This window comes from Acomys minous (genome assembly GCF_964271855.1).
Source record: "Acomys minous genome assembly, chromosome: 1".
Lineage (NCBI taxonomy): Eukaryota > Metazoa > Chordata > Mammalia > Rodentia > Muridae > Acomys > Acomys minous.
The window spans coordinates 123,910,285-123,931,579 of record NC_140483.1 but is presented as its reverse complement, the minus strand read 5'-3'; the positions used below and the strand labels follow the sequence as shown (position 1 = coordinate 123,931,579).

At 39.8% G+C, this 21,295-nt stretch overlaps 1 protein-coding gene and 1 pseudogene across 3 annotated transcripts in view; one reads left to right on the top strand and one right to left on the bottom strand.

Annotated features, from left to right (window-relative positions):
- LRRC69 (leucine rich repeat containing 69) overlaps nucleotides 1–21,295 on the top strand; it is a 114,328-nt gene that overhangs the window by 33,282 nt on the left and 59,751 nt on the right. Inside the window, exon 6 of one of the 2 annotated variants that reach the window (XM_084759820.1) lies at nucleotides 15,651–15,680. The exons of the other annotated variant lie outside the window; for it this stretch is intronic. Coding sequence (XP_084615946.1) covers nucleotides 15,651–15,680 — 30 coding nt within the window. The remainder of the gene's footprint in view (nucleotides 1–15,650; nucleotides 15,681–21,295) is intronic. 2 annotated transcript variants of the gene reach the window in all.
- Nucleotides 17,638–18,070, bottom strand: LOC311585398 (large ribosomal subunit protein eL36-like; annotated as a pseudogene). Its single transcript has one exon. The product of its transcript is annotated as a large ribosomal subunit protein eL36-like (transcript).

Below are 21,295 nucleotides of genomic sequence, written 5' to 3'. Positions count from 1 at the left end.
TTTCAAAACTCTTTCTGTTGCATCCTTTTCTTGTGTTCTGTGTCTGCTGAACTTGTTTAAACTAAGTGAACTCTGATTGTTACCAAAATATTTATCCTATCAGTCATGATTAAATTTTTTTTTGTTATTACACACCACTTTTGGTCACCTCTGATTTTTTGAAAAGATCATTTTATTGGGCGTAAGATTTTATCCCATATAGTTAATCCAGAGCTGACCCTTTTGTTACTTGTTTTTAAGCCATCAGTTATGAAAATGCACTTTCCTTTCCACTTGGAGGTGAATTTTGACTTTGTTTATTTCAAATAACAGAGACAGGTCATTTTTGGCAGTTCTAACTTTGGGGAAAGAAATAGCTGTTTTTCATATTGTATTTTTGTATCCAAATGAGCACACTGAAATAGTCTAGAAAATAATTATAAGTTTATTAATCCAGAAAGTATTCAGTAAACACCCACGGATCCATTCTTTTTATTCTTATTGATTGATTCACAGTGTAGTTTCCTATATGCTTTAGGAAAATATATGCAATATTCTGGCTGTGGCCATTGCTGTTTTGCCAACTGAAATGGTGTCATTAGACAAATTCCCAATTATATAAATCTCTAATTCTCTTGTTAGCATCTATCACAGCATTTTATTTTATTTTATTTTATTTGTTTTTTCAAGACAGGGTCTCTCTGTGTAGCCTTGGCTGTCCTAGACCCACTTTGTAGACCAGGTTGGCCTCGAATTCAGCGATCCACCTGCCTCTGCCTCCCAAGTGCTGGGATTATAGGCGTGAGCCACCATGCCTGGCTTATCACAGCATTTTAAAGTAAGGCATTTCTCCTTCCTTTGGAGACCACTGCTCTACATTCTGTCTCCATGTATCTGGTTCCTCTGTGCACTCTACAAAGGTAGGATTAGCTGACATTTATCCTTTTATGATTGGCTTATTTGATTTAGCACAAGGCCACTCTAAAAGTTCCTCCCTGGTATAAAGAGCTGGAGTTTCCTTCTTTATTCTAGGCCGAATCACAGCACTCATACCACATGCCTGTGTGTCTTTTGCTTTCCATTGCTCTGTGGATGGACACTTGGGGGTGCTTCTGTCTTTTGCTTACTGTGAGCAATGCTGCTGCAAACTTTGCTGTACATGGTTTTTGTTCACTAAGTTTTAGTTTTCACTTTCAGTTTCTCTAGATATATACTCAGAATTACTGAATTATATAGTCTTTTCCTATATTATATCTTCTCTTCAAATTTTTTATTGTATTCTTCTATCTTCCTTATCTTACCAGACAAAAGCATCTTAAGGAAGAGGTTGTCTTGGCCTACAGGTCAAGGGTATATTTCATCATGGTGGGAAGGTATGGTGTCAGGAGGGTGAAGCAACTGGTCATGTGTGTCCATAGCTGAACACTACCGCTCAGTTGTCTCTAAGTATTCTGGAACCCAGCCCATGGAATGATGCTCCCCACATTCACAGTGGGTCTTCTCACCTCTACAAGCTAAATATAAATAATTGCCCACAAAAATTGTTCACAGACTGATCAGTCTAAACAGTCCCACACACATCCCCGAACACTTGCCTCTAGGTGATTCTAGAGCCCATCAAAGTGGCAATAAATTTTAACCAGCACATCTCACTTAAAATCAGTTTTCACATGGAGAGATGAGACAGTCTGATTGGACACATGATGAATGTAGATAAATCGCTGGCTCTGTAGTGTAGTTCTAAATGTTATAGAGTTCAGTTTCAAAGTAAGGGTCATGAACACTAACAACAACAAACACCATGAGGTGTAAAAATCAAGGACATTGATTTTGTTTAGAGTCATATATTCATTAGCTTAAATTCCTAAGTTCTTATTTACTAAACTATGATTTCAGACAAGTTGTTTGAGTTATCTCTTACAACCACCAGCCTCATGAGCGTATTAAGTTGGTAAATGATTATAAAACATCTTAGAGAGTGTCAAGAGAATGGAAGTTACTTTAACAATGAATATATGTGGAACATTGGGTTATGGAAGTAGTGATTGGGAAAGCAAGTATAGTGTTCAGTCACTATGCACAGGTGATAACTATCTACAGGTGTTAAAAGATATGAAAAATACAAGAGCAAAGTGAAAGCTGAGAATCTGTTACTTCGAAGCACACTATGAATGCCAATGTTGGAATTAAATTCACATTCTGTAGGTTACATTTAAATAGTTTATTTCACTGCCATTTTTTTTTCAGGACAGGGTTTCTCTGTAACAGGCCTGGCTGTCCTGAAGCTTACTTTGTAGAGATCCACCTGCCTCTGCCTCCAAAGTGCTGGGATTAAAGGCATGCACCACCATGGCTGGCTACAGGTTATCAGTCTTGCAAGCAAGTGCATTAGTCACCGAGCAAGCAAGCTGGCCCCCTCAATATAAAATAAATTTGAAAATGGAATTCTTACCATCATAATAATCTAGTGAGATTAATGAAGAGTGATGGATATTGAATTTCATGTTGGGGCTTGGAGTACTCAAAAAAGCAAGAAATACAGATATTTAAAAGTAGGACCACTGAAGAAGTGGACATTAGCTTGGAAAGAAGAGGGGGGCCATGTAGGTAGTAATTCATTATGACTTCAAAATAAGAAGGGAAAAGTGGCCAGATGCACTTGAGACTGTTGAGCATGGGGAAGGAAAAATGTTGCTCTTAATTTGCTATTGAGAACTTTGGATGATGTATCAGTGAGATTCATGAGAGGCGAGAGCTACCAATGCTTCTTTCCATATTTTACAAGAAATAGGAAGCTCAGTCTCTAAAGCAGTTGTGGCTTAATTATTTCAACAGGGAGAAAAGTGAATTCCTGAGATTTTTAGTTCCTTTGAAATAATTTTAAGACCCCTTTTATCTGCATCTTTTCCCCTAGCTTTTCTCTCCCAAAACTAAAATGATTTGCAATAGAAGCTGGCCTAATAAAAGTGACAAAATGGGTTTTTCTCTTTTAGTTTTTCAAGATGTGCTTTCCTTGTATAACAGACCTAGCCATCCTGGAACTTGCTCTATAGACCAGACTGGCCTTGAACTCACAGAGACCTGCCTGCCTCTGCTGAGTGTTGAGATCAAAGGCCTGCACCAGCATGCCCAGCTGACAAAACGTTCTGATGAACATCAGCAGGAGGCATCATGAGGTCTGCCTTTGATGTGAAATTTAGAATACATTCTCATCTGTTGAACACTGCAGAATCGACAAGAGGCTATATACATCATAACGTTCTTCTCAGACTCCAACCGTGATCCTTCTGCTCATCTGAACTACCGTGACATAGATCTAGAAATAACACAAGAAGCTACCTTGTTGTATGAATACTCTATAGTTGTCTAGTACTTTACAAGTTTTTGAAACAGTTTTTCACATAATAAAATGTTTGATGTTGCACAATCCTTTGGAGAAGGGACAGTCCCTTGGAGAATAGGTCTGGGCATCAGACCTATTTTGGACTAAATGTATTAAGACTTGGGAGAAGGAATTAGCTAGTAGAAGTTGCCGTCCAGCTTGAGCACACAGTAGAATCCTTTGGATAGCTTGTTGAAACCCAGAATGCTGGGCTCCGCTCCCAGAGTTTCTGAGTCAGACGGCTGTGGAGCCCAAGCATGTGCATCCTATGAGGTTCTTAGGTGATGCTGATGCTGCAAGTGTGGCGGTCATAGATGGAGAACCACAGGCCTGAATTACAGAGCAATGTGGGTCTAGACCTGGCACTCAAGACTGCCAAAAGCTTGGGCTCTGCCCGTCTTAGCACAGAGTCTGGGCAAAATCTGTTGGCTGTCTTAGCAGTGATATGTGGGAGGGGTCACGTTCCTGTTGCGTTACACAAATAAAATACTTCTTTTTCTTATCCTGGGAGTTCAGGTTCTGAGAGTTTCCCTATGTCTTGAGTCAAATGACACTGAAAGAGCCTTCGTTGAATAATGCAGTTCCTGTGTATGCTGAGAATACAGCACCCAGAAAATCAGGGTTTTGTTATGCGAATACAAGGGATAGTGAGAGATTTATATGTTGTCCAGTGACACTTACATGTCACTGATGCAATATATATCTGTTGTTATTGTTTTCACCCAATCTAAAAATAGGCTGTGGATTTTAGCATATGAATTAAACATGAAATTTCTTTAGAGAATCTTTGGGAAGGCCAAATCTTTGCCATGTTGTGTCTTTAATAGCTTAATAGGATTATCTTTTTAAAAATTTCCCATTTACATTAATTAGATGCAATTTGGATATGGGAGATTTATCTTAAACATTTATATGGATACATGTCAACGTGACAGCATGTGAGAAAGTGCTTTTCTAAGAGTACACCCTCAAGAAATGTGCTAAAGAAAATGGGGTCACAGCCAGTTCATTTGCCACAGTTGCTGCTTGCTGTCAATGTCAAATCCTCGACATAATGTTCATTCAGTGCTGTATCTTCTGTAAACAGTCTGTGTGAGAGTTAAGACCTTTCAGTATTTGTATTCCCCAAGGTTTGGAGGCATGTGTTGTAGTGTATGTGTGTGGTGTGGGGGGAGAAAAGCTGTAGACTATAGCAACTCCATGAGAAAAATGATGCTTTAACTATTTAGGGGAGATACATCATTGCCACAGCACCTTTCCCATCTCATCAGTGCTCCTTGGTGCTCCTCAAGAATTCTTTTGAGTTATAAATCAAATTTGGGGATGGCCAAAGCATTTCCTCTTTTACAATATAAAAAAACATAGAAGGGGAACAATACCTATCTTTTCCAGAAACACAAATAATGTGAAGGGTGAAGAGGTTTAAATCCACTGTTCCTAAGCAGCCCCCTACCCCAGCTCAACAGTTACTGTTGTTCTGTCCTTGGGCACAATAACATGTTAACTCTAATATCCATCTTTTCCTCTAGGCATTGGTGGTGTTAATAACTGTATGATAACTCTCTTAGGAAAGGGCCTGGCATATACTTGGTGGTCAGCAACAATAGAAACAGCGAACAATTGAGATACTATCTCTAAAACTTTTATTAGTGTACTGGCATATACTGGATGGTATATGTTCTTGTGTGTTTTGGGGTACTGGGTGGCTGACCCCAGGTAACCATGCCTACCAGGCAGGTACTGTGCTCTACCAGTGGAACATATTTTCTTTTCAGGATTTCTTTTAAGGATTAGTGGGAGTTGTCTGTCACTCGTGTTAAAAGCTGTACCGAGTGATCCACTTAAGAAGTTTAATAGGGGAATACAGAGACTGTCTCCAGAGATACATGTGTGGAGAGAGAGAGAGAGAGAGAGAGAGAGAGAGAGAGAGAGAGAGAGAGAGAGAGAGAGAGAGAGAGAGAGAGAGAGAGAGAGAGAAATGGGAGGAATTCCCTTTATAAACTACCTAGCGAACGCGCAGGAGGTACATACGCATGCTCAGAAGGTGCACAGGTGACAGGTGGGGGCTTGCGGGGTGGTATCGTGTAGCCTGTTTTCCCGCCATCATCAGGACCTTCATAAGTGGCTGTATTGTTGCCGCCCATATTTAGGAATGTGTTTTCAGACTTTCAAAGGCATGTGATTAGGTGCTGGGCTGTATCGTAGTGACGGAGGGCTTACCAAACAAATCCAGGGCCCAGGTTCCACCATCAGTAGCACAGACAACAATACAAATGATCCCAATTTGCAGCTACCTGCGTCTTAACTGTGACACAAGGTCCATGAAGTACGACAGCAGCAGCACGTCTCCATGACTGATGCCTGCATAACTATTTTCTCTGAAGATACATTTGCATTCTTCTGGTCTAATTCAGCTATGTAATAAAATGGAAGCAATCATCTATGTCGCTGAAGGAGCCCCATACTCAGGGCCATTAACTTTAGTTCTGCTTGTTCCTGTATGTCTCTTTGCACTCTCCAGTAGAACACTAGGTTTCTAATTGCAAGACTGCCTCTGAAAATAGAGCCCTATGCCATTGAATTTCATTACCTTAGGTCCTTCTCAGACTGTTGGCAACTAGTACCTTGATGTCATTTAAAAAGTGACTTTTCCTACGCACGGCCAATGCTAACTGGTTTTGATCTGCTCTACTCTGAGAAAAGCTTTCTGAGTTGTCCTGGACCCCAGATTCTGGCTTGACTGCTGGATGGTGTAGACTTTTTACCTTAATTTCCACCTGATGCTTGTCCGATTCATGAAGCCTAAACGTTTCACAAATGTTTCTGATATCTTTAGTCATTTTATAAAACTTTTGTGATTATTCTAAGTAAAGAAAACCATCTTATTAATGAATGCATTTGTATGTGTGCACATGTGTGTGTTTGTATGCCTGTGCATGTATGTGGGGAAACCAGAGGTGGAAGTCAGGTATCTTCCTCTATTATTTCAAGCCTAATATCAATATATCAAAGTGCTTCATCTGAACCAAGAGCTCAGACACAATTTGGCTAGTTTAGATAACCAGCATGCATGCTCTGAACAGCCCCATCTCCCTCTCTTACATGCTGGGGTAACAGTTAGGTATGGGTGCTGGGCATCCTAACTGTGGCTCCCACCCTTATGCTACAAGATCGTTACTTGCTGGGCCATCTTCCACACCCCTGTTTTAGTTCTGAATGACTCTTACTGTTTCAAAATGAGCTAACGTGCCTTCACTAGAGTATTGTCCAGGTATGACCGGTTATAAACAAATATGTTAATGCAATACATGCCTTCCAAGGAGAACCACTTAATTTTTAGTTAATAACTTTATATAGAACGGTGACCTGGAGTGCTTGGAGAATGACTAGTACATTACCAAGATTACCATGTATGTGATTAAACATATCTTTAAAAGTAGTATAGAAAACACAACTGAGTTCTGGGAAAGAGACTCATTGACAGAGTGAAATTGCAGTGTTTGTCTCATATCCAAACTCCTATCTGGAGCTTAAAACCTTTTTCAGAAAGGATTTTAAAAATAGCCACAGTGTGTAAAAAAGCTATGCAAGGAAATATCCATCAAGTTGTTGTCAAGAATACCTCCAAATATGTCTATGAAGTGGCGGTTTGCATTGAAACTTCCAGTTTGCTGTGGACTGTGAGACACCCCACTCATGTACCTTGCCCTCTAGCTAGTCTGCCTTTCAGCAGCAGCAATATTAGGGATCCATTTGGCATTTGGACTCCATGCTGAGAGCATCCATCTGTCTATCATCCATCGGTCTTACCTGTCTGTCTATTATCTAACTTTCTATTATCTATCTATCATCTATTTTTGCCTCGTGAATATTAGAGAAAGCTAGAGCCTGCCCTTGAGTCCCTTTAAATGCTTTTCTAAAATTTGACCTTGATTTGAAAACAACATGTTTTTCTTCAGTTGTCAGTGCTCCTTCCCATGGCTGAATTTAGGGGGAGATGTACATTTAAAACAACGTTCTGTGACCTTTAATGGAAATGGGACAAGAGCCAGTGCTTTACTAATGTGAAGCCCTTGTGGGATCTGGTTTTATGTGAGTGATGTAAGCTTAGCCAACATGGACCAGTGAGCTCCAAAGCTGGACTGGATGCTTTCCCTGTTTCTGCTTTTATGAGGCTGAGCTAATGTTCTGCCATCCCTTGTGTGGGGGTGGAAGAAGAGGGGTGTGCTGAATTACATGCTTCACTTACTATTCCAATTCTACAGTTTCATGAGATAGCCTGTTTTGAGATGAAAGCATAGAGAAAATTCATAGAACATCACTCTGGAGACAACGGTCATTTTGTTAGAACTCAGGTTTAAAAATTGAGTGACCAATTAAATTTGATGGTGTGGCTGTTTTTCTCTGCTTAGCTAAACTTAATATCTGAGTTCTAACGTTTTATATCTATATGTGATATTTTAAGAATTAAGAACAGGCTGGTGCAGGGTGCCTATAAAATGGAAATCTGTGAAAGGATCCTGTTCCATGGGACATGGTGCTTGGCAGATCATGTTTATTTACCACGAGCTAAACACTTTAGAATATGAGGCTTCTTACTAGGTTGTAATGATCTAGCTCATGAGAGTAAAAAGATGTCTCACTTATATCCACAAATGGAGATCCCAATATTTAAGTAACATCGCCTCATTGAGGGATGGGAACTGGGCCATTTACTTAGAAAATCAGAGCTGCTGCTCCTCCTCCTCCTCCTCCTCCTCCTCCTCCTCCTCCTCCTCCTCCTCCTCCTCTTCCTCCTCCTTCATTTGGCTGTAAAAGTGAAGTTTGATGACTGAAAATCAGAGTCAGTATGTTTTCGAGACTAACCCTGCTCATAAATAGGAACTATGTGAAAGTACTTAAGGGCCCTGGGGACTGGCGGTGTACAGCTCAGCTGTAGAATGTTTTCCTCACATTTATATGTCTCTGGGTTTGATCTCCAGCATAGCTTAAAATAAGGGGAAAATCCCCTAAAGAAAGGCTCTGGAAGCTGGGTGAGGTAGCACAGACCTTTAATTCAGTGAGGCAAAGGCAGGTGGATCTCTGTGAGTTCAAGGCCAGCCTGGTCTACAAATGAGTCTAAGGCTACATAGAGAAACCCTGTCTCAAAAAACCAAAACAAACAAACAAACAAACAAATAAATAAATAAAGGCAGGCTCTGGAGTTGGGAGTACTTGTGCACTCCTGTAATCCCAGCACTTGGGAGGCAGAGGCAGGTGGATCTCTGTGAGTTTGAGACCAACCTGATCTACAAAGTGAGTCCAGGACAACAAGCCTACACAGAGACACTCTGTCTTGAACAGAAAACAAAAATATAACAAAACAAAAATCAACCAAAAGTCAAATGATTTTGAGGTTCATTTTATGTTCATTTCAGGATGTTTTGTTGAGTATCATAACTACTTTTGTACCTTCAAGGCTTTACTACTTTGTTAGGCACTTGGGTGGGATTCCTTCAGACTGATCCTTTTACTGCTGCCATTTCTTCCCTTATCTCTAATCTTTGAGAGAAATCCTATTCTCGTTCAGCTTAAAGCATCTTCTTCCTTTTCCTTTGGTACGAGGTTACACTACCCCAGTTTTACCTAAAATCCTGTATTTACTCTTGAAGAATAATTTTTGCTGTGTGTAGGATCCAAGTTAACATGATTGCTTTCCACTCCCTTCAGCATTTCAGATTTCATCTGCTGTTTCCTAGCATCTGTATTTCTTTACCTGGCAGCTTCTGAGATTTTTTCCCTCATAGTTTTATTATTTCAATTATGCTATTTCTTTACATTTATTTTATTTCATTTTTCCTGCCTGGGGCTGCTTAAATATGTAGATGAGTGTTGTTCTAGTCAGACTTTATCAACTTGACACAAACTTGTGTCATTTGGGAAACAGGAGCCTCAAATGAGGAACCACTTCCATCACATTGATCCATAGGCAGGTCTGCTAGGGCATTCTTTTGATTGATTCAGGAGGGCCCTAAACATTGTAGGGAGTACTATCCCTGGACAGGTGGTTCTGTGCTGTAAGGAAGCAAACCGAGTAAATGACCGAGAGTGAGTCAGTAAGTAGCATGCTGCCACTGTCTCTGCTTCCATTCCCATCTCCAGGTCTGCGGTCCCTGTCAGATGATGGACCATAACCTGTAAGCCAAGTAAGCCTTTTCCTGCCCGGGGCTTCTGATCCTGGTGTTTCTCAAAGCCATAGGAATCAAACTAGGGCACTGTGATTTTCACTACTTTGAATAGTTCTTAGTCACTTTCTTTTCGATACTGTTTCTTCTCTTTTCTCCTCTGGTAATTTAACTTCATATATCTTACAACTTTTCATTGTGTCTACTTTGCAACCGCTTTCTGTATATCATCCTTTTCCTCTCTTTGTGCTTCATTCTATATTTTTCTCACTTATTTCTGTAATCCTATAATTTACTTTTTCTCTTATTTATTATGTTTCTTTTTAACATATGCATTTATATTATTACACATGAATAAAATAAACTATATAGCAAGAAGAACCATGAGACAATCAGGAATTATGTAAGTGTTACATTCATAGTGATTTGGCTATTTGTAATTGGCAAACTTGAAGTAAACTTTATCTTGCCTATCTTGTTGGATCTAAATTTCTGAATGAAAATCAATATCATTATCTCATCTCTATTAACTTAAAACATCTATCTTGATCTAAAAACATCTTAACCACTAACCAACTGAGCTTAATTGTAAGACTAAACTATCTGGTCTTCAACCCCATCAGAGACTTGAAAAGGACTAAAACCTCTGAATGAACCGGAAGTGCAGGTTAGCAGCTTCCGAAAGGAAAAGAGGACTGAGATGTTTGCTGCCTGAACAGTCACCCAACACTCTCTATAATGTTGGAGCATCATCTTTGAACTTCTAGCCCAATATGTCTGACAGACATATTTGCAAGGCAGTAACTATCGAGGACTTGCTTGGCAGAGTTCAGTCAACTCTACCTGCATCCAAGTTTGCCCATTTTTTAGCAGAATTCTGCCTATGGGAGGAACAAGGACATGTTGCCCAATGGCTGGTTTGCCACATTTGAAGCCAACTCCATAAGGAGGTTCTTTGATGCTCATCATCTCTGAGGTAGGCTGAGTATCCTATAATTTACTTTTTAACAATACTTAAATATTGTTAAATCTAGTTATTTGTCCCCCCTCCCCAACTTTATTCATTGTGCAATTTCTGGTTCTTCCCTTTTAAAATCTACAATGCTACCATTTACTTTTTTTTTTTCTTCTTGAGATAGGGTCTCTGTGTAGCCCTGGGTGTCCTAGAACTTTCTTTGTAGACCAAGCTGGCCTCAAACTCATAGCAATTCACCTGTTCTGCTCCTGAGCGCTAGGATTAAAGGCGTGCTCCACCACGCCCAGTTTACCATTTACATTTTTAACTGAACTTTATTTGCTAAAAATGGTAATTGTAATGACTTTAATGTTTAAGTCTAATAAATACAATAATGAAAGAGAATATTTAGGGTACATATTGGCTACATTTGGCTTATCTGGTTGTTAGTGCAGGCTCAGTCATCTCTGTCAGTCATGACTATCCACAAAAGTGCTATTCAAGTTAGTGCACCTTTTTGCATATACTTGGTAAATTTGGTTATATATTGGAAATTACATTTGAATAATTATTTAAAAAAATGCCTAGAAGCCTCAGATGATATAGTTCCACTTTTCCCATGCAAAAACAATTTGGCATCTTATTAATTCAAATGAAATGTTAATTATATTTTCATTGCCTAAGGATTATCAAGAAAACTTTGGTAGTGGGACTGCATGATTTATTTTTATTATTAGACCAAAATATGCATACTGGTTAGTTTTTTTTTTTTACATAAGTTAGAGTTAACTAGGAAGAGAAAATGTCAGTTGAGAAATTACCTTCATCAGAAAGTATGCATGGCTGGGAGGTGGTAGTGCTCACCTTTAATCCCAGCACTCAGGAGGCAGAGGCTGGTGGATCTCTGTGAGTTTGAGGCCAGCTTGATCTATAGAGGGAGTTCCAGGATAGCCAGGGCTACACACAGAGAAACCCTGTCTCGAAAAACAAACAAGCAAACAGACAAACAGAAAGGAACTTTGCGTACTAGGATTTATAACTAGGTTAATGTAAATTTTAATTATTTCCAGAAAAAACTTCTTTCATTGTTGATTATTTGGAAAATATAGATAAATGAAGAAGAAAAATGAAATTGCCTGTAATCTGACCAGCATGATGGAGCAGGATCTATACCATCAACACACTGCTTTATTTCTTTACCATAAACATATGTTTATAACATGCACAGATAGGGATGGAATTTTCAAGCATGCGTATTATTAAAATTCATCATACACATTGCTGTTGTAATACATACATGCTTTAAAATGTGCACTTAATTTAAAAGTAAACATTTTCTCCTGATTTACTTTTCTACATCATTATTTATCATATCTGTGAAATGTTTATGTATGCATGAAATTAAATAATCTCCAAGCTTTCGACATGTGAGGCATTTCAGACTATGTAGTTAATAAGAATACTTTCAGTTATTTTTGTGCAGTATATCTTTGTAAATATCATTTTCTAGTCCCCTACAAAATCTTCTGGATGTTACAGTTCATGAATCAAAAATCATGCACATGTTTTTTGCATGTTCTGTTTTCTCTAGATGTTGGCATTCAGTGATTAATCAGATAACTTCATTTAAAAAGCTATTTAATTTGGAGCACTTGAGAGTTTCTCTAAAATTGGCAGCTTTCCCTGCAATTCTGACTCAAAGTGAAATATGCTAGTCAGTATGATAAATCTGATTCTTCCCTGAGGTTGCCAGCCACCAGGGCAAAATCAATTCCTTCCCTGCCTGCTCAAAGACAATTTTGGTTAGGCCATGAAGGTTATGGAAGTTTGGAGGTCAGGGGAAGAAAGTGAGGTGCTAGGAGGTGGAGAGTACTGTGGGGTGCTGTGTGAGTCCTTGAATCCACAGTGCTGCCTCTCTTGAGCATACAGCAGTGACACTATCTGTGCTTGTCTCCATCCCGTTCTTCTGTGAAGTCTCTATTGTCTCTCTGGATTGCATTTCCTCAACTAATTTTGTTTTTTTAATTTTAATTTTATTAATTTATTTATCTTACAACTCAATTGTTATCCCATCATTTGTATCCTTCCATTCCTCCCTCCCTTCCGCTTTCACCTTATTCCCCTCCCCTAGGTCTAGGACCGAGGAGGACCTCCTCCCCCACTATATGGTCATAGGCTATCAAGTCTCATCTTGGTAGCCTGCTTATTCTTTCTTTGAATGCCATCAGGCCTCCCCACCAAGGGAAGGTGGTCAAATATGGGGCACCAGAGTTCACGTCAGAGTCAGTCCCTGCTCTCCACATAACTGTGGAGAATGTCCCGTCCATTAGGTAGATCAGAGTAGGAGTTCGATGTTTACTACTTGTATTGTCCTTGGTTAGTGCAATAGTTTGAGCAGACCCCCTGGACCCTGATCCACCCGTGAAGAGGCCAACAGAACACCAAATAGAGTAGGCCAGAAAAGAAAATCAACTGATTTTGGATGGTAACTCTTCCTCTACCTTCTATATTCATTTTGATTGTTACTTCGTTCTCTGCTGAGTGTCCTCACATGGCTATTCCTGTGGGAATTGCTCTCTGTGACTTTAGGCAGCCATTTATTTATTTATTTATTTATTTTCCTCCTTTATTAATTTATTCTTGTTACATCTCAGTGGTTATCCCATCCCTTGTATCCTCCCATTCTTCCCTCCCTCCCAATTTCCCCTTATTCCCCTCCCCTATGACTGTTCCTGAGGGGGATTACCTCCCCCTCTATATGATCATAGGGTATCAAGTCTCTTCTTGGCAACCTGCTGTCCTTCCTCTGAGTGCCACCAGGTCTCCCCGTCCAGGGGACATGGTCAAAGGTGAGACACCAGAGTATGTGAGAAAGTCATATCCCACTCTCCACTCAACTGTGGAGAGTGTTCTGTCCATTGGCTAGATCTGGGTAGGGGCTTAAGGTTTACCGCCTGTATTGTCCTTGGCTGGTGCCTTAGTTTGAGCGGGACCCCTGTGCCCAAATCTTAGGCAGCCATTTATTTACTGTTATTTATCATGGAATCTTGTCTAGGATTTGGAATATGGAGGGAGACTTCTGAATGCACTGAGTCTTTCCATCTTGAAACTGGAAGCACCTTTTACTTACCCACCTGAAATGTACAACATTATTTTCAGCCCTGTCTGGTGGAGATGAATTAGTGACGTCAGTGTTTATATTTTGTTCAACCTGCTTTAGCAAAATACCTCATGTCGATGATTTGTAAACCATCCTGGATCAAGTCACTGAGAGATTTGCAATCTAGTGCGGACTCATTGTGTTTTAAAGATGATGTTGTCTAATGGGTCCTTATGTGGTAAAAAGATACATACATTCCCAGGAGCCTCTTGTAAAGGACATTAATCCTATTTATGAGAAAAGGCCCTCATTACCATTTATTTCTCAATACTATCAACTTTGGAATTATATGTCAACATAAAAATTTTGGAAATAAGATCATAACAATAATAAAAATGAAGGAACAAACAACTGTTGATTCAAACATGACTTTGCTGCTGAGGGGAAACCCCCCCCCACTCCCCACCCCCAGTTTGTTTACTCTAGACGCTGGGCTGTGGGTTGATTGATTACATTATTTTTCTAGAAAGATGTACAGATTATCAAGCACATTACACATTCTTTATTTGATGTTTGAAGTTCAATGAAGTGACTGCTATTCTATCTATAGAAACAGGCTCAGACACTTTATTTTATTTTAATTAATTAATTTATTCAGATTACATGTAAGTTGTTTTCTCCTCACTTGTATCCTCCTGTTCCTTTCTCCCTCCCTCCCTCTTTCACTCTATTCCTCTCCCCTAGGTCTGTGACCAAAGGGGACCTCCTCCCCCACCATATTGATCCAGGCTATGAAGTCTCATCTTGGTAGCCTGCTTATCTTTTCTCTGAGTGCCACCAAGCCTCCCACCAAGGGGAAGTGGTCAAATATGGGACACTAGAGTTCATGTCAGTCAGTCCCCACTCTCCACACAACTGTGGATAATGTCCTGTCCATTGGCTAGATCTAAGTAGATGTTCAATATTTACTGCATGTATTGTCCTTGGCTGGTGCAGTAGTTTGAGCAGACCCCCCCTGGGTCCATATCTACCTGTCATGATGTTCTTTTTATAGGTTTCTAGGACCTTCTGGATCCTTCTATTTCCCCATTCTCCCATACTTCTATCACCTAGAGTCCCATTAGGAAGTCCTCACATCTGTCCTAATCTCCTGGTAAGTGAAGACTTCCAGGGGACATCCCTTTTGGTCTAGTGTTCAATTATAAGTGAGTATATACCATGTGAGTCTTTCTGCATCTGGGTTAACTCACTCAGTATGATCATTTCTAGTTCTATCCACTTGTCCACAAATTTCAGGATTTCCTTGTTTTTAATAGCTGAGTAGTATTCCATAGTGGGGAGGCTGTGTGCAAGACATGGATATGCACCTAGCCTTCACCTTGAAACCCATGAGTTTCTTCAGTCCATGGTTACATATAGACTGTTATGTAAAACGCTACCAGGAGTGTTTCTATAGTCAGCTCTGAAAACATGCATGCAAGTAACAGTATACAGATGGAGCAGCTTGTACTTATGTATGTAGGAACACACACACACACACACACACACACACACACACACACACACACACACACACACACACACACACACATCTCTGCTAGCCATGAAACATGGGCCACACATTTGAAAAATGCAAGGAGGAGCATATGGTAGGTTTTGGAGTGAGAAAAGAGAAAGAGAAATATTGTAACTATTTGTATATCTAAAACACAATTAAAATTACTTTGAGACAGGCTTAAAACTTCTTTCCTTTCTTTTAAATTGTATTTGTAACTTAGCAGCCATCCTTTGAAATACTGATAGTTTGAACAAAGAACAAAAATACACTGAATGAAATTAAAAGCTCTTCACTTTTAAGTGGGTTTATTTAAAACCACATTGGGGCCTGCATGGGTGAAAATCAATTTAGAATCTGCAAACTGACATTTCCCCCTGCATTTCTCTTTGTGAATCTGGCCACTCAAGTTTTAATTTCCTGTCCAGTTCAGAAAAATGGGAGAGCAAAGAGCCACAACCAGCTCTCAAACCAGAAACAGCTTTTTTATATAAATCTTTGAATATTTTTCCTAGTACCGTGCTCTGAGTCGTTGCCTAGATTGGGTAAGTTTTAAGACGGAACTGGCCAGTGTTAGTTCCAGGCTCTACAGAACACACAGAGAGGACCTCGGCTGCTTGGAGTCTTCACAGAGGTCCCTTCGCCTGCTGTCCTCTGAAGCCATGTGCAGGAAGGAGGAGTGTCTATGAATATGACTCCCTTCTCCAGCGGAAAGGTGCTGACTATGTAACTGGGTACCAGAACTTGAAAAGATTAAGACATCTTAATCTTACTCTGTACGGGGTAAGGAATGAAAGGAAATCTTATCTACATTAAGAAAATGAAGTAGACATAGGTTTTTTAATGGACAAGTAAAGGCCTTGTTTCCTTGGTGCCCTCCATCCTCTATGGCTCTTACTCTTTCTGCTGCCTCATCCACAAAGTTTTTTGTACCCTTGAGGGGAGGGATTTGATGGAGATATCCCATCTAGGACTGAATGTTTCAAAGTCTGTCTCTGCTCATTGTCTGGCTGTGGGTCTCTGTATTTGTTTCCCTCTGGTACAGGGAGAAGTTTCTCTGAAGGTGGCTGAGCAGGACACTAAAGAGTCCAGCAGAATGTCATTAAGAATCATTTTATTGCTACATTCCTTTAACAGAACAGTATTATTTGGTCTTCTAGGTCCCTGGCCTATCTGGTCTCAGTTCTTGGCACCTGAGTTACGTCAGGGATGGGTTCCATCTCATGGACTGGGCCTTAAGTCTAACAGATATTTATTGGTTACTCCCACAAGTTTGTGTCACCATTGTGCTAGCATGTCTTGCAGGCAGGACACCCATTGTAGATGAAAGGTTTGTGGCTGGGTTGGTGTTACCTTTCTCCATTGGGAGTATGCAAAGTACTTTCCAGTACCAAAGGACAACACTCAGCCAGTATGAGTGAAGGCTCTGTGTAGGTGCCAGCATGGCCTTTTCCATGCTCAATGAGTTGTACAGGTTTTTCTTCAGCAATGGGGCCTTGCTGTAAGTTTGTGGAGAACAACCAATAACCTTGGCAATAGCCTGGGTTGTTTGGGGATTCCCAGAGGATCCCTTTGGCCAACAACTTGATTAGATGTAACTCATACTCAGTACTGGAATCTTTATTTGATGAAGAGAGATGCCTAATTGGGGCTCCTTCTTCCCCAACATTTGTCAATTTTATTTATATCCCCCTTGTATCTTATTTAGTAAACTTATACTGTATTAGGTTTCAATACTATACCTCAAATAGCCCTTAAGTTAGCTGTCCCTCCTCATATTTCCTCCCTTACTCCCTTTTACCTTCCCCTTTCCATTTCATCCTCTCATTCCAATGACTGCATCATCCAATCCCCTGTCCATCCATAGCTATCTATTTTATTACCCTTTATTGGGGAGATCCATCCCTACTCCCTAGTCCTTTAGTATCTACCTAACCATGCAATGATATGGGTTGTAGCTTGCTTATTAAACATATATCAACTAACATCCATATATAAGTGAGTGCATACAATATTTGTCTTCCTAGGTCAGTTATCTCATGAAGAATAGGTTTTTTTTATAGCTGTATTTACTGGAAATTTTATGATTTCATTTTTAATGGCAGAGTAATATTCCACTGTGTAAATAAATACCACATTTTCTTGTTCGTTATCTTTTGGGCATCTAGATTATTTCCAATTTCTGGCTATTATGAACAAAACAACAGTCAACATGGTTGAGCAAGTGTTTCTGTGGTAGGATGGTTTGTCCTTTGGATATATGCCCAGGAGTGATACAGCTGTATCTTGAGGTAGAACAATTCCCAACTTCCTGAGGAAACATCACACCGATTTCCATAGTGTTTGTACAAGTTTGCACCTCCCACCAGCAATGGAGGAGTGTTCCCCTCACTTCACAGCCTTGCTATCATGAGCTCTCACTTGTTATATTGATCTTAGTCTTTCTAACAGGTGTAAGATGAAATCTTTTTTTTTTTACGCATAAAACTGCACAGACATTTATTGAGGGAGGGGGCATCAGTCCTTCTTGGCCGCGGCCTTCCTCATGACTGGCCAGCACGTTGCTAAGCTCCTCCCGCTTCCTCTTGGCCTGTATGTGTGTGCCCACCCGCTTCTTGATGAACTTGAGGGCACGCTTGTCCTTGGACACCTTGAGCAGCTCCATGGCACGCTTGTCCTTGGACACCTTGAGCAGCTCCATGGCACGCCACTCGTAGGGCGCGAAGCCGCACACCTCCCTGATCATGTCCCGCACGAACTTGGTGTGCTTGGTGAGGCGCCCGCAGCGCCGGCTGTGCCTCGGCTTGCTGACGTTCTTCGTCACTTTGTGGCCCTTGTTGAGGCCCACGGCCATCGGGTAGTGCAGGGCCATGGCTGCTGCTCTCCGATGGCTGCTGCGACAGGAAGCGTAAAATGAAATCTTAAAGTAGTTTTGATTTGCATTTCCCTGATGATAAGGATGTTGAAGATTTCTGTGTTTCTCAGCTAATTGCGTTTCCTTTTTTCTTTTCTTTCTTTCTTTCTTTCTTTCTTTCTTTCTTTCTTTCTTTCTTTCTTTTTTTTTTTTTTTGAGACAAGGTTTCTCTGTGTAGCCTTGGCTGGCCTGGAACACACTCTGTGACCAGTCTGGCCTCAAACTCAAGGAGATCCGCTTGCCTGTGCCTCCTGAGTGCTGGGATCACAGGTGTGCATCACCATGCCTGGCCCATGTTTCCTCTTTCGAGAATTCTCTGTTTAGATCTGTACGCCATTTTTAATTTGTCTTCATGATATCTAGCTTTTGAGTTCTTTATATATTTTGGAAGTTAGTCTTCTATTGAATGTGCAGTTGGTGAAAATCTGTAGGCTGCTGTTTTGTTTGAATGATAATATCCTTTGCTTTACAGAAGCTTTTAAGTTTCATCATGTCCCATTTGTTAGTTTTTTGATTTTAATGCCAGTGCTAGTGATGTTCTGTTCAGAAAGTCTCTGCCTGTGGAGTATTTGGTGGAGTACAGTTTTTTAACATCTATCCTTATGATGTGGAGAAAGGGGAACACTCCTTCATTGCTGGTGGGAATGCAAACTTGTATAACCTCTTTGGAAATCTATCTGGCCCTTACTCAGAAAACTGGGAATAGGGGTCCCTCAAGACCCAGCTATTCCACTCCTTGGAATATACCCAGAAGATACTCCACCACACAACAAGGACATATGCTCAACCATGTTCATAGCAACCTTATTCATAATAGCCAGAATCTGGAAACAACCTAAATGTCCCTCAGTCAAAGAATGGATAAAGACAGTGTGGCACATTTACTCTATGGAATACTACTCGGCTGTTAAAAACAAGGAAATCCCGAAATTTGTGGACAAGTGGAGATAACTAGAAATGATCATACTGAGTGAGTTAACCCAGAAGCAGAAAGACTCACTTGGCATATATTCACTTATAACTGGACACGAGCTCAAAAGGGATGTCCCATGAAAGTCTTCACTTACCAGGAGATTGGGATAGATGTGAGGGCATCCTACTGGGACTCTAGGTGAGAGAAGTATGGGAGAACGGGGAAATAGAAGGATCCAGAGGGTCCTAGAAACCTACAAGAAGAACATCATGACACGTGAATATGGACCCAGGGGGTCTGCTCAAACTACTGCACCAGCCAAGGACAATACATACAGTAAACATTTAATCACTACTCAGATCTATCCAAGGGACAGCACATTCTCCACAGTTGTGTGGAGAGTGGGGACAGACTCTGACATGAACTCTGGTGCCCCATATTTGACCACTTCCCCATGGCGCAGAGGCCTGGTGGCACTCAGAGAAAAGATAAGCAGGCTACCCAAGATGAGACTTCATAGCCTTGGTCAATATGGTGGGGGAGGAGGTCCCCTTTGGTCACAGACCTCAGGGAGGGGAATAGAGTGAAAATGGGAGGGAGTGACAGAGGAACAGGTGGATACAAGTGAGGGGAAACAATTGAGATGTAATATGAATAAATTTAATTTTAAAAAAGTAAAAAAGAAAAAAATATTTCATAAGACTAGGAAAATATCTATTCTTACGATTCTCTAGGATTTCTTGTAGTCTGTAGTTATGTTCCACTATTCTTTTTAATTTCATTACTTTGAGTATTTTTCTCTCTGCCTTTTACTTAATTTGGATAAGTGTTTGTCAGTCTTATTGATTTTTCTCAAAGAACCAACTCTTTGTTTCATTGATTCTTTGCATTGTTTTTATTTTATTGATTTCAGCCCCGAGTTTATTTATGGTTGTCTACTCTTTTTAGTTTCTTTCTTTCTTTCTTTCTTTCTTTCTTTCTTTCTTTCTTTTTTGTTCTAGAGATTTCAAATGTGCTGTTATGTTACTAGTATAAGACCTTGCCAACATTTTTTTATATAGATACTCAGTGCTATGGTTTTGCTTGTTAGAACTTCCTTCATTATGTCCCCTAAGTTTGAATATGTTATCTATTAATTTCTAGCCAGTTGTAAAAAGTCTTTATTAATATCTGTTTTGACTCATTATTCATTCAGGAGCTTACTTGTTCAGTTTCTATGAGCTTTCTGTTGTTTTTGTTGTTGATATCCAACTTTAATCCATGTTGTCAGATAGGATGGAAAATGTTACTTCAGTTTTCTGTATCTGTTAAGACTTGCTTTGCATTCGAATATGTGGTCAATTTTAGAGAAAGTCCTATGAGGTATAGAGAAAAAGGTATTTTCTTTTCTGTTTGAGTGAAATGTGCTGTAAATACCTGTTAGGTTCATTTTGTTTGTAATATCAACTAGCTCCATCATTTCTTTGTTTAGTTTTTTTTCCTAGAAAATCTGTTTTTGTTTTATTGCAAGAGTAGTGTATTGAAGTTTCCAACTATCAGTGTGTGAGGCCTAATATGTGATATACGTTGTAGCAGTGGTTGTTTTTCTTTAAATGAGCTTGGGTGCCCTTGTGTTTTGTGTATAAATGTTCAAAATTTCAATGTCCTTTTGGTAGATTTTTAAATTTTGTGTGTGTAGTTTTCTTCCATATCTCTTTTGATTAGTTTTTTTTTTGAAGTCTAAAATATTAAAATGGCTATACCAGCTTGCTTCTCAGGTCCATTTGCTTAGAATATTGTTTTCTATCTCTAGTTGAAGGTGATATCTATCCTTGATGCTAAGGTATGTTTCTTGGATGCAGCAGAAAGATGGATCCTGTTTCCACATTTATTCTGTTTCTCTGTACCTTTTTATTGGGGGAATGGAGACCATTGAAATTGAGATGCATCAATAGATTCCTGTTATTTTGCTCTGCGTGTGTGTGTGTGTCCTCTTTTGAAATGCTGGTTTGGGATTACATATTTCTGTCTTTTCTTTGATGTAGTTCACCTCTTTTGGTTGGAGTTTTCTTTCTAGTGCCTGCTGTAGGGAATGGGTTTGTTTGAATTTGACTTATCATTGAATATCTTATTTTCTACATTTAGTCTGTGGTCTCTTAGAGTCTGTAGAACACCTGTCCAGGCCCTTTTGGCTTTTAAAGTCTCTACTAAGAAATCCGGCATCACTCTAAATAGGTCTGTGTTTATATGATACTTGGTTTTTTCTCTTGCAGGTTTTAATATTCTTTATTTGTTGTGTATGTTTAGTATTTTGATTATTATGTGCCAAGGAGAATTTCTTTTCTGATCCAGTC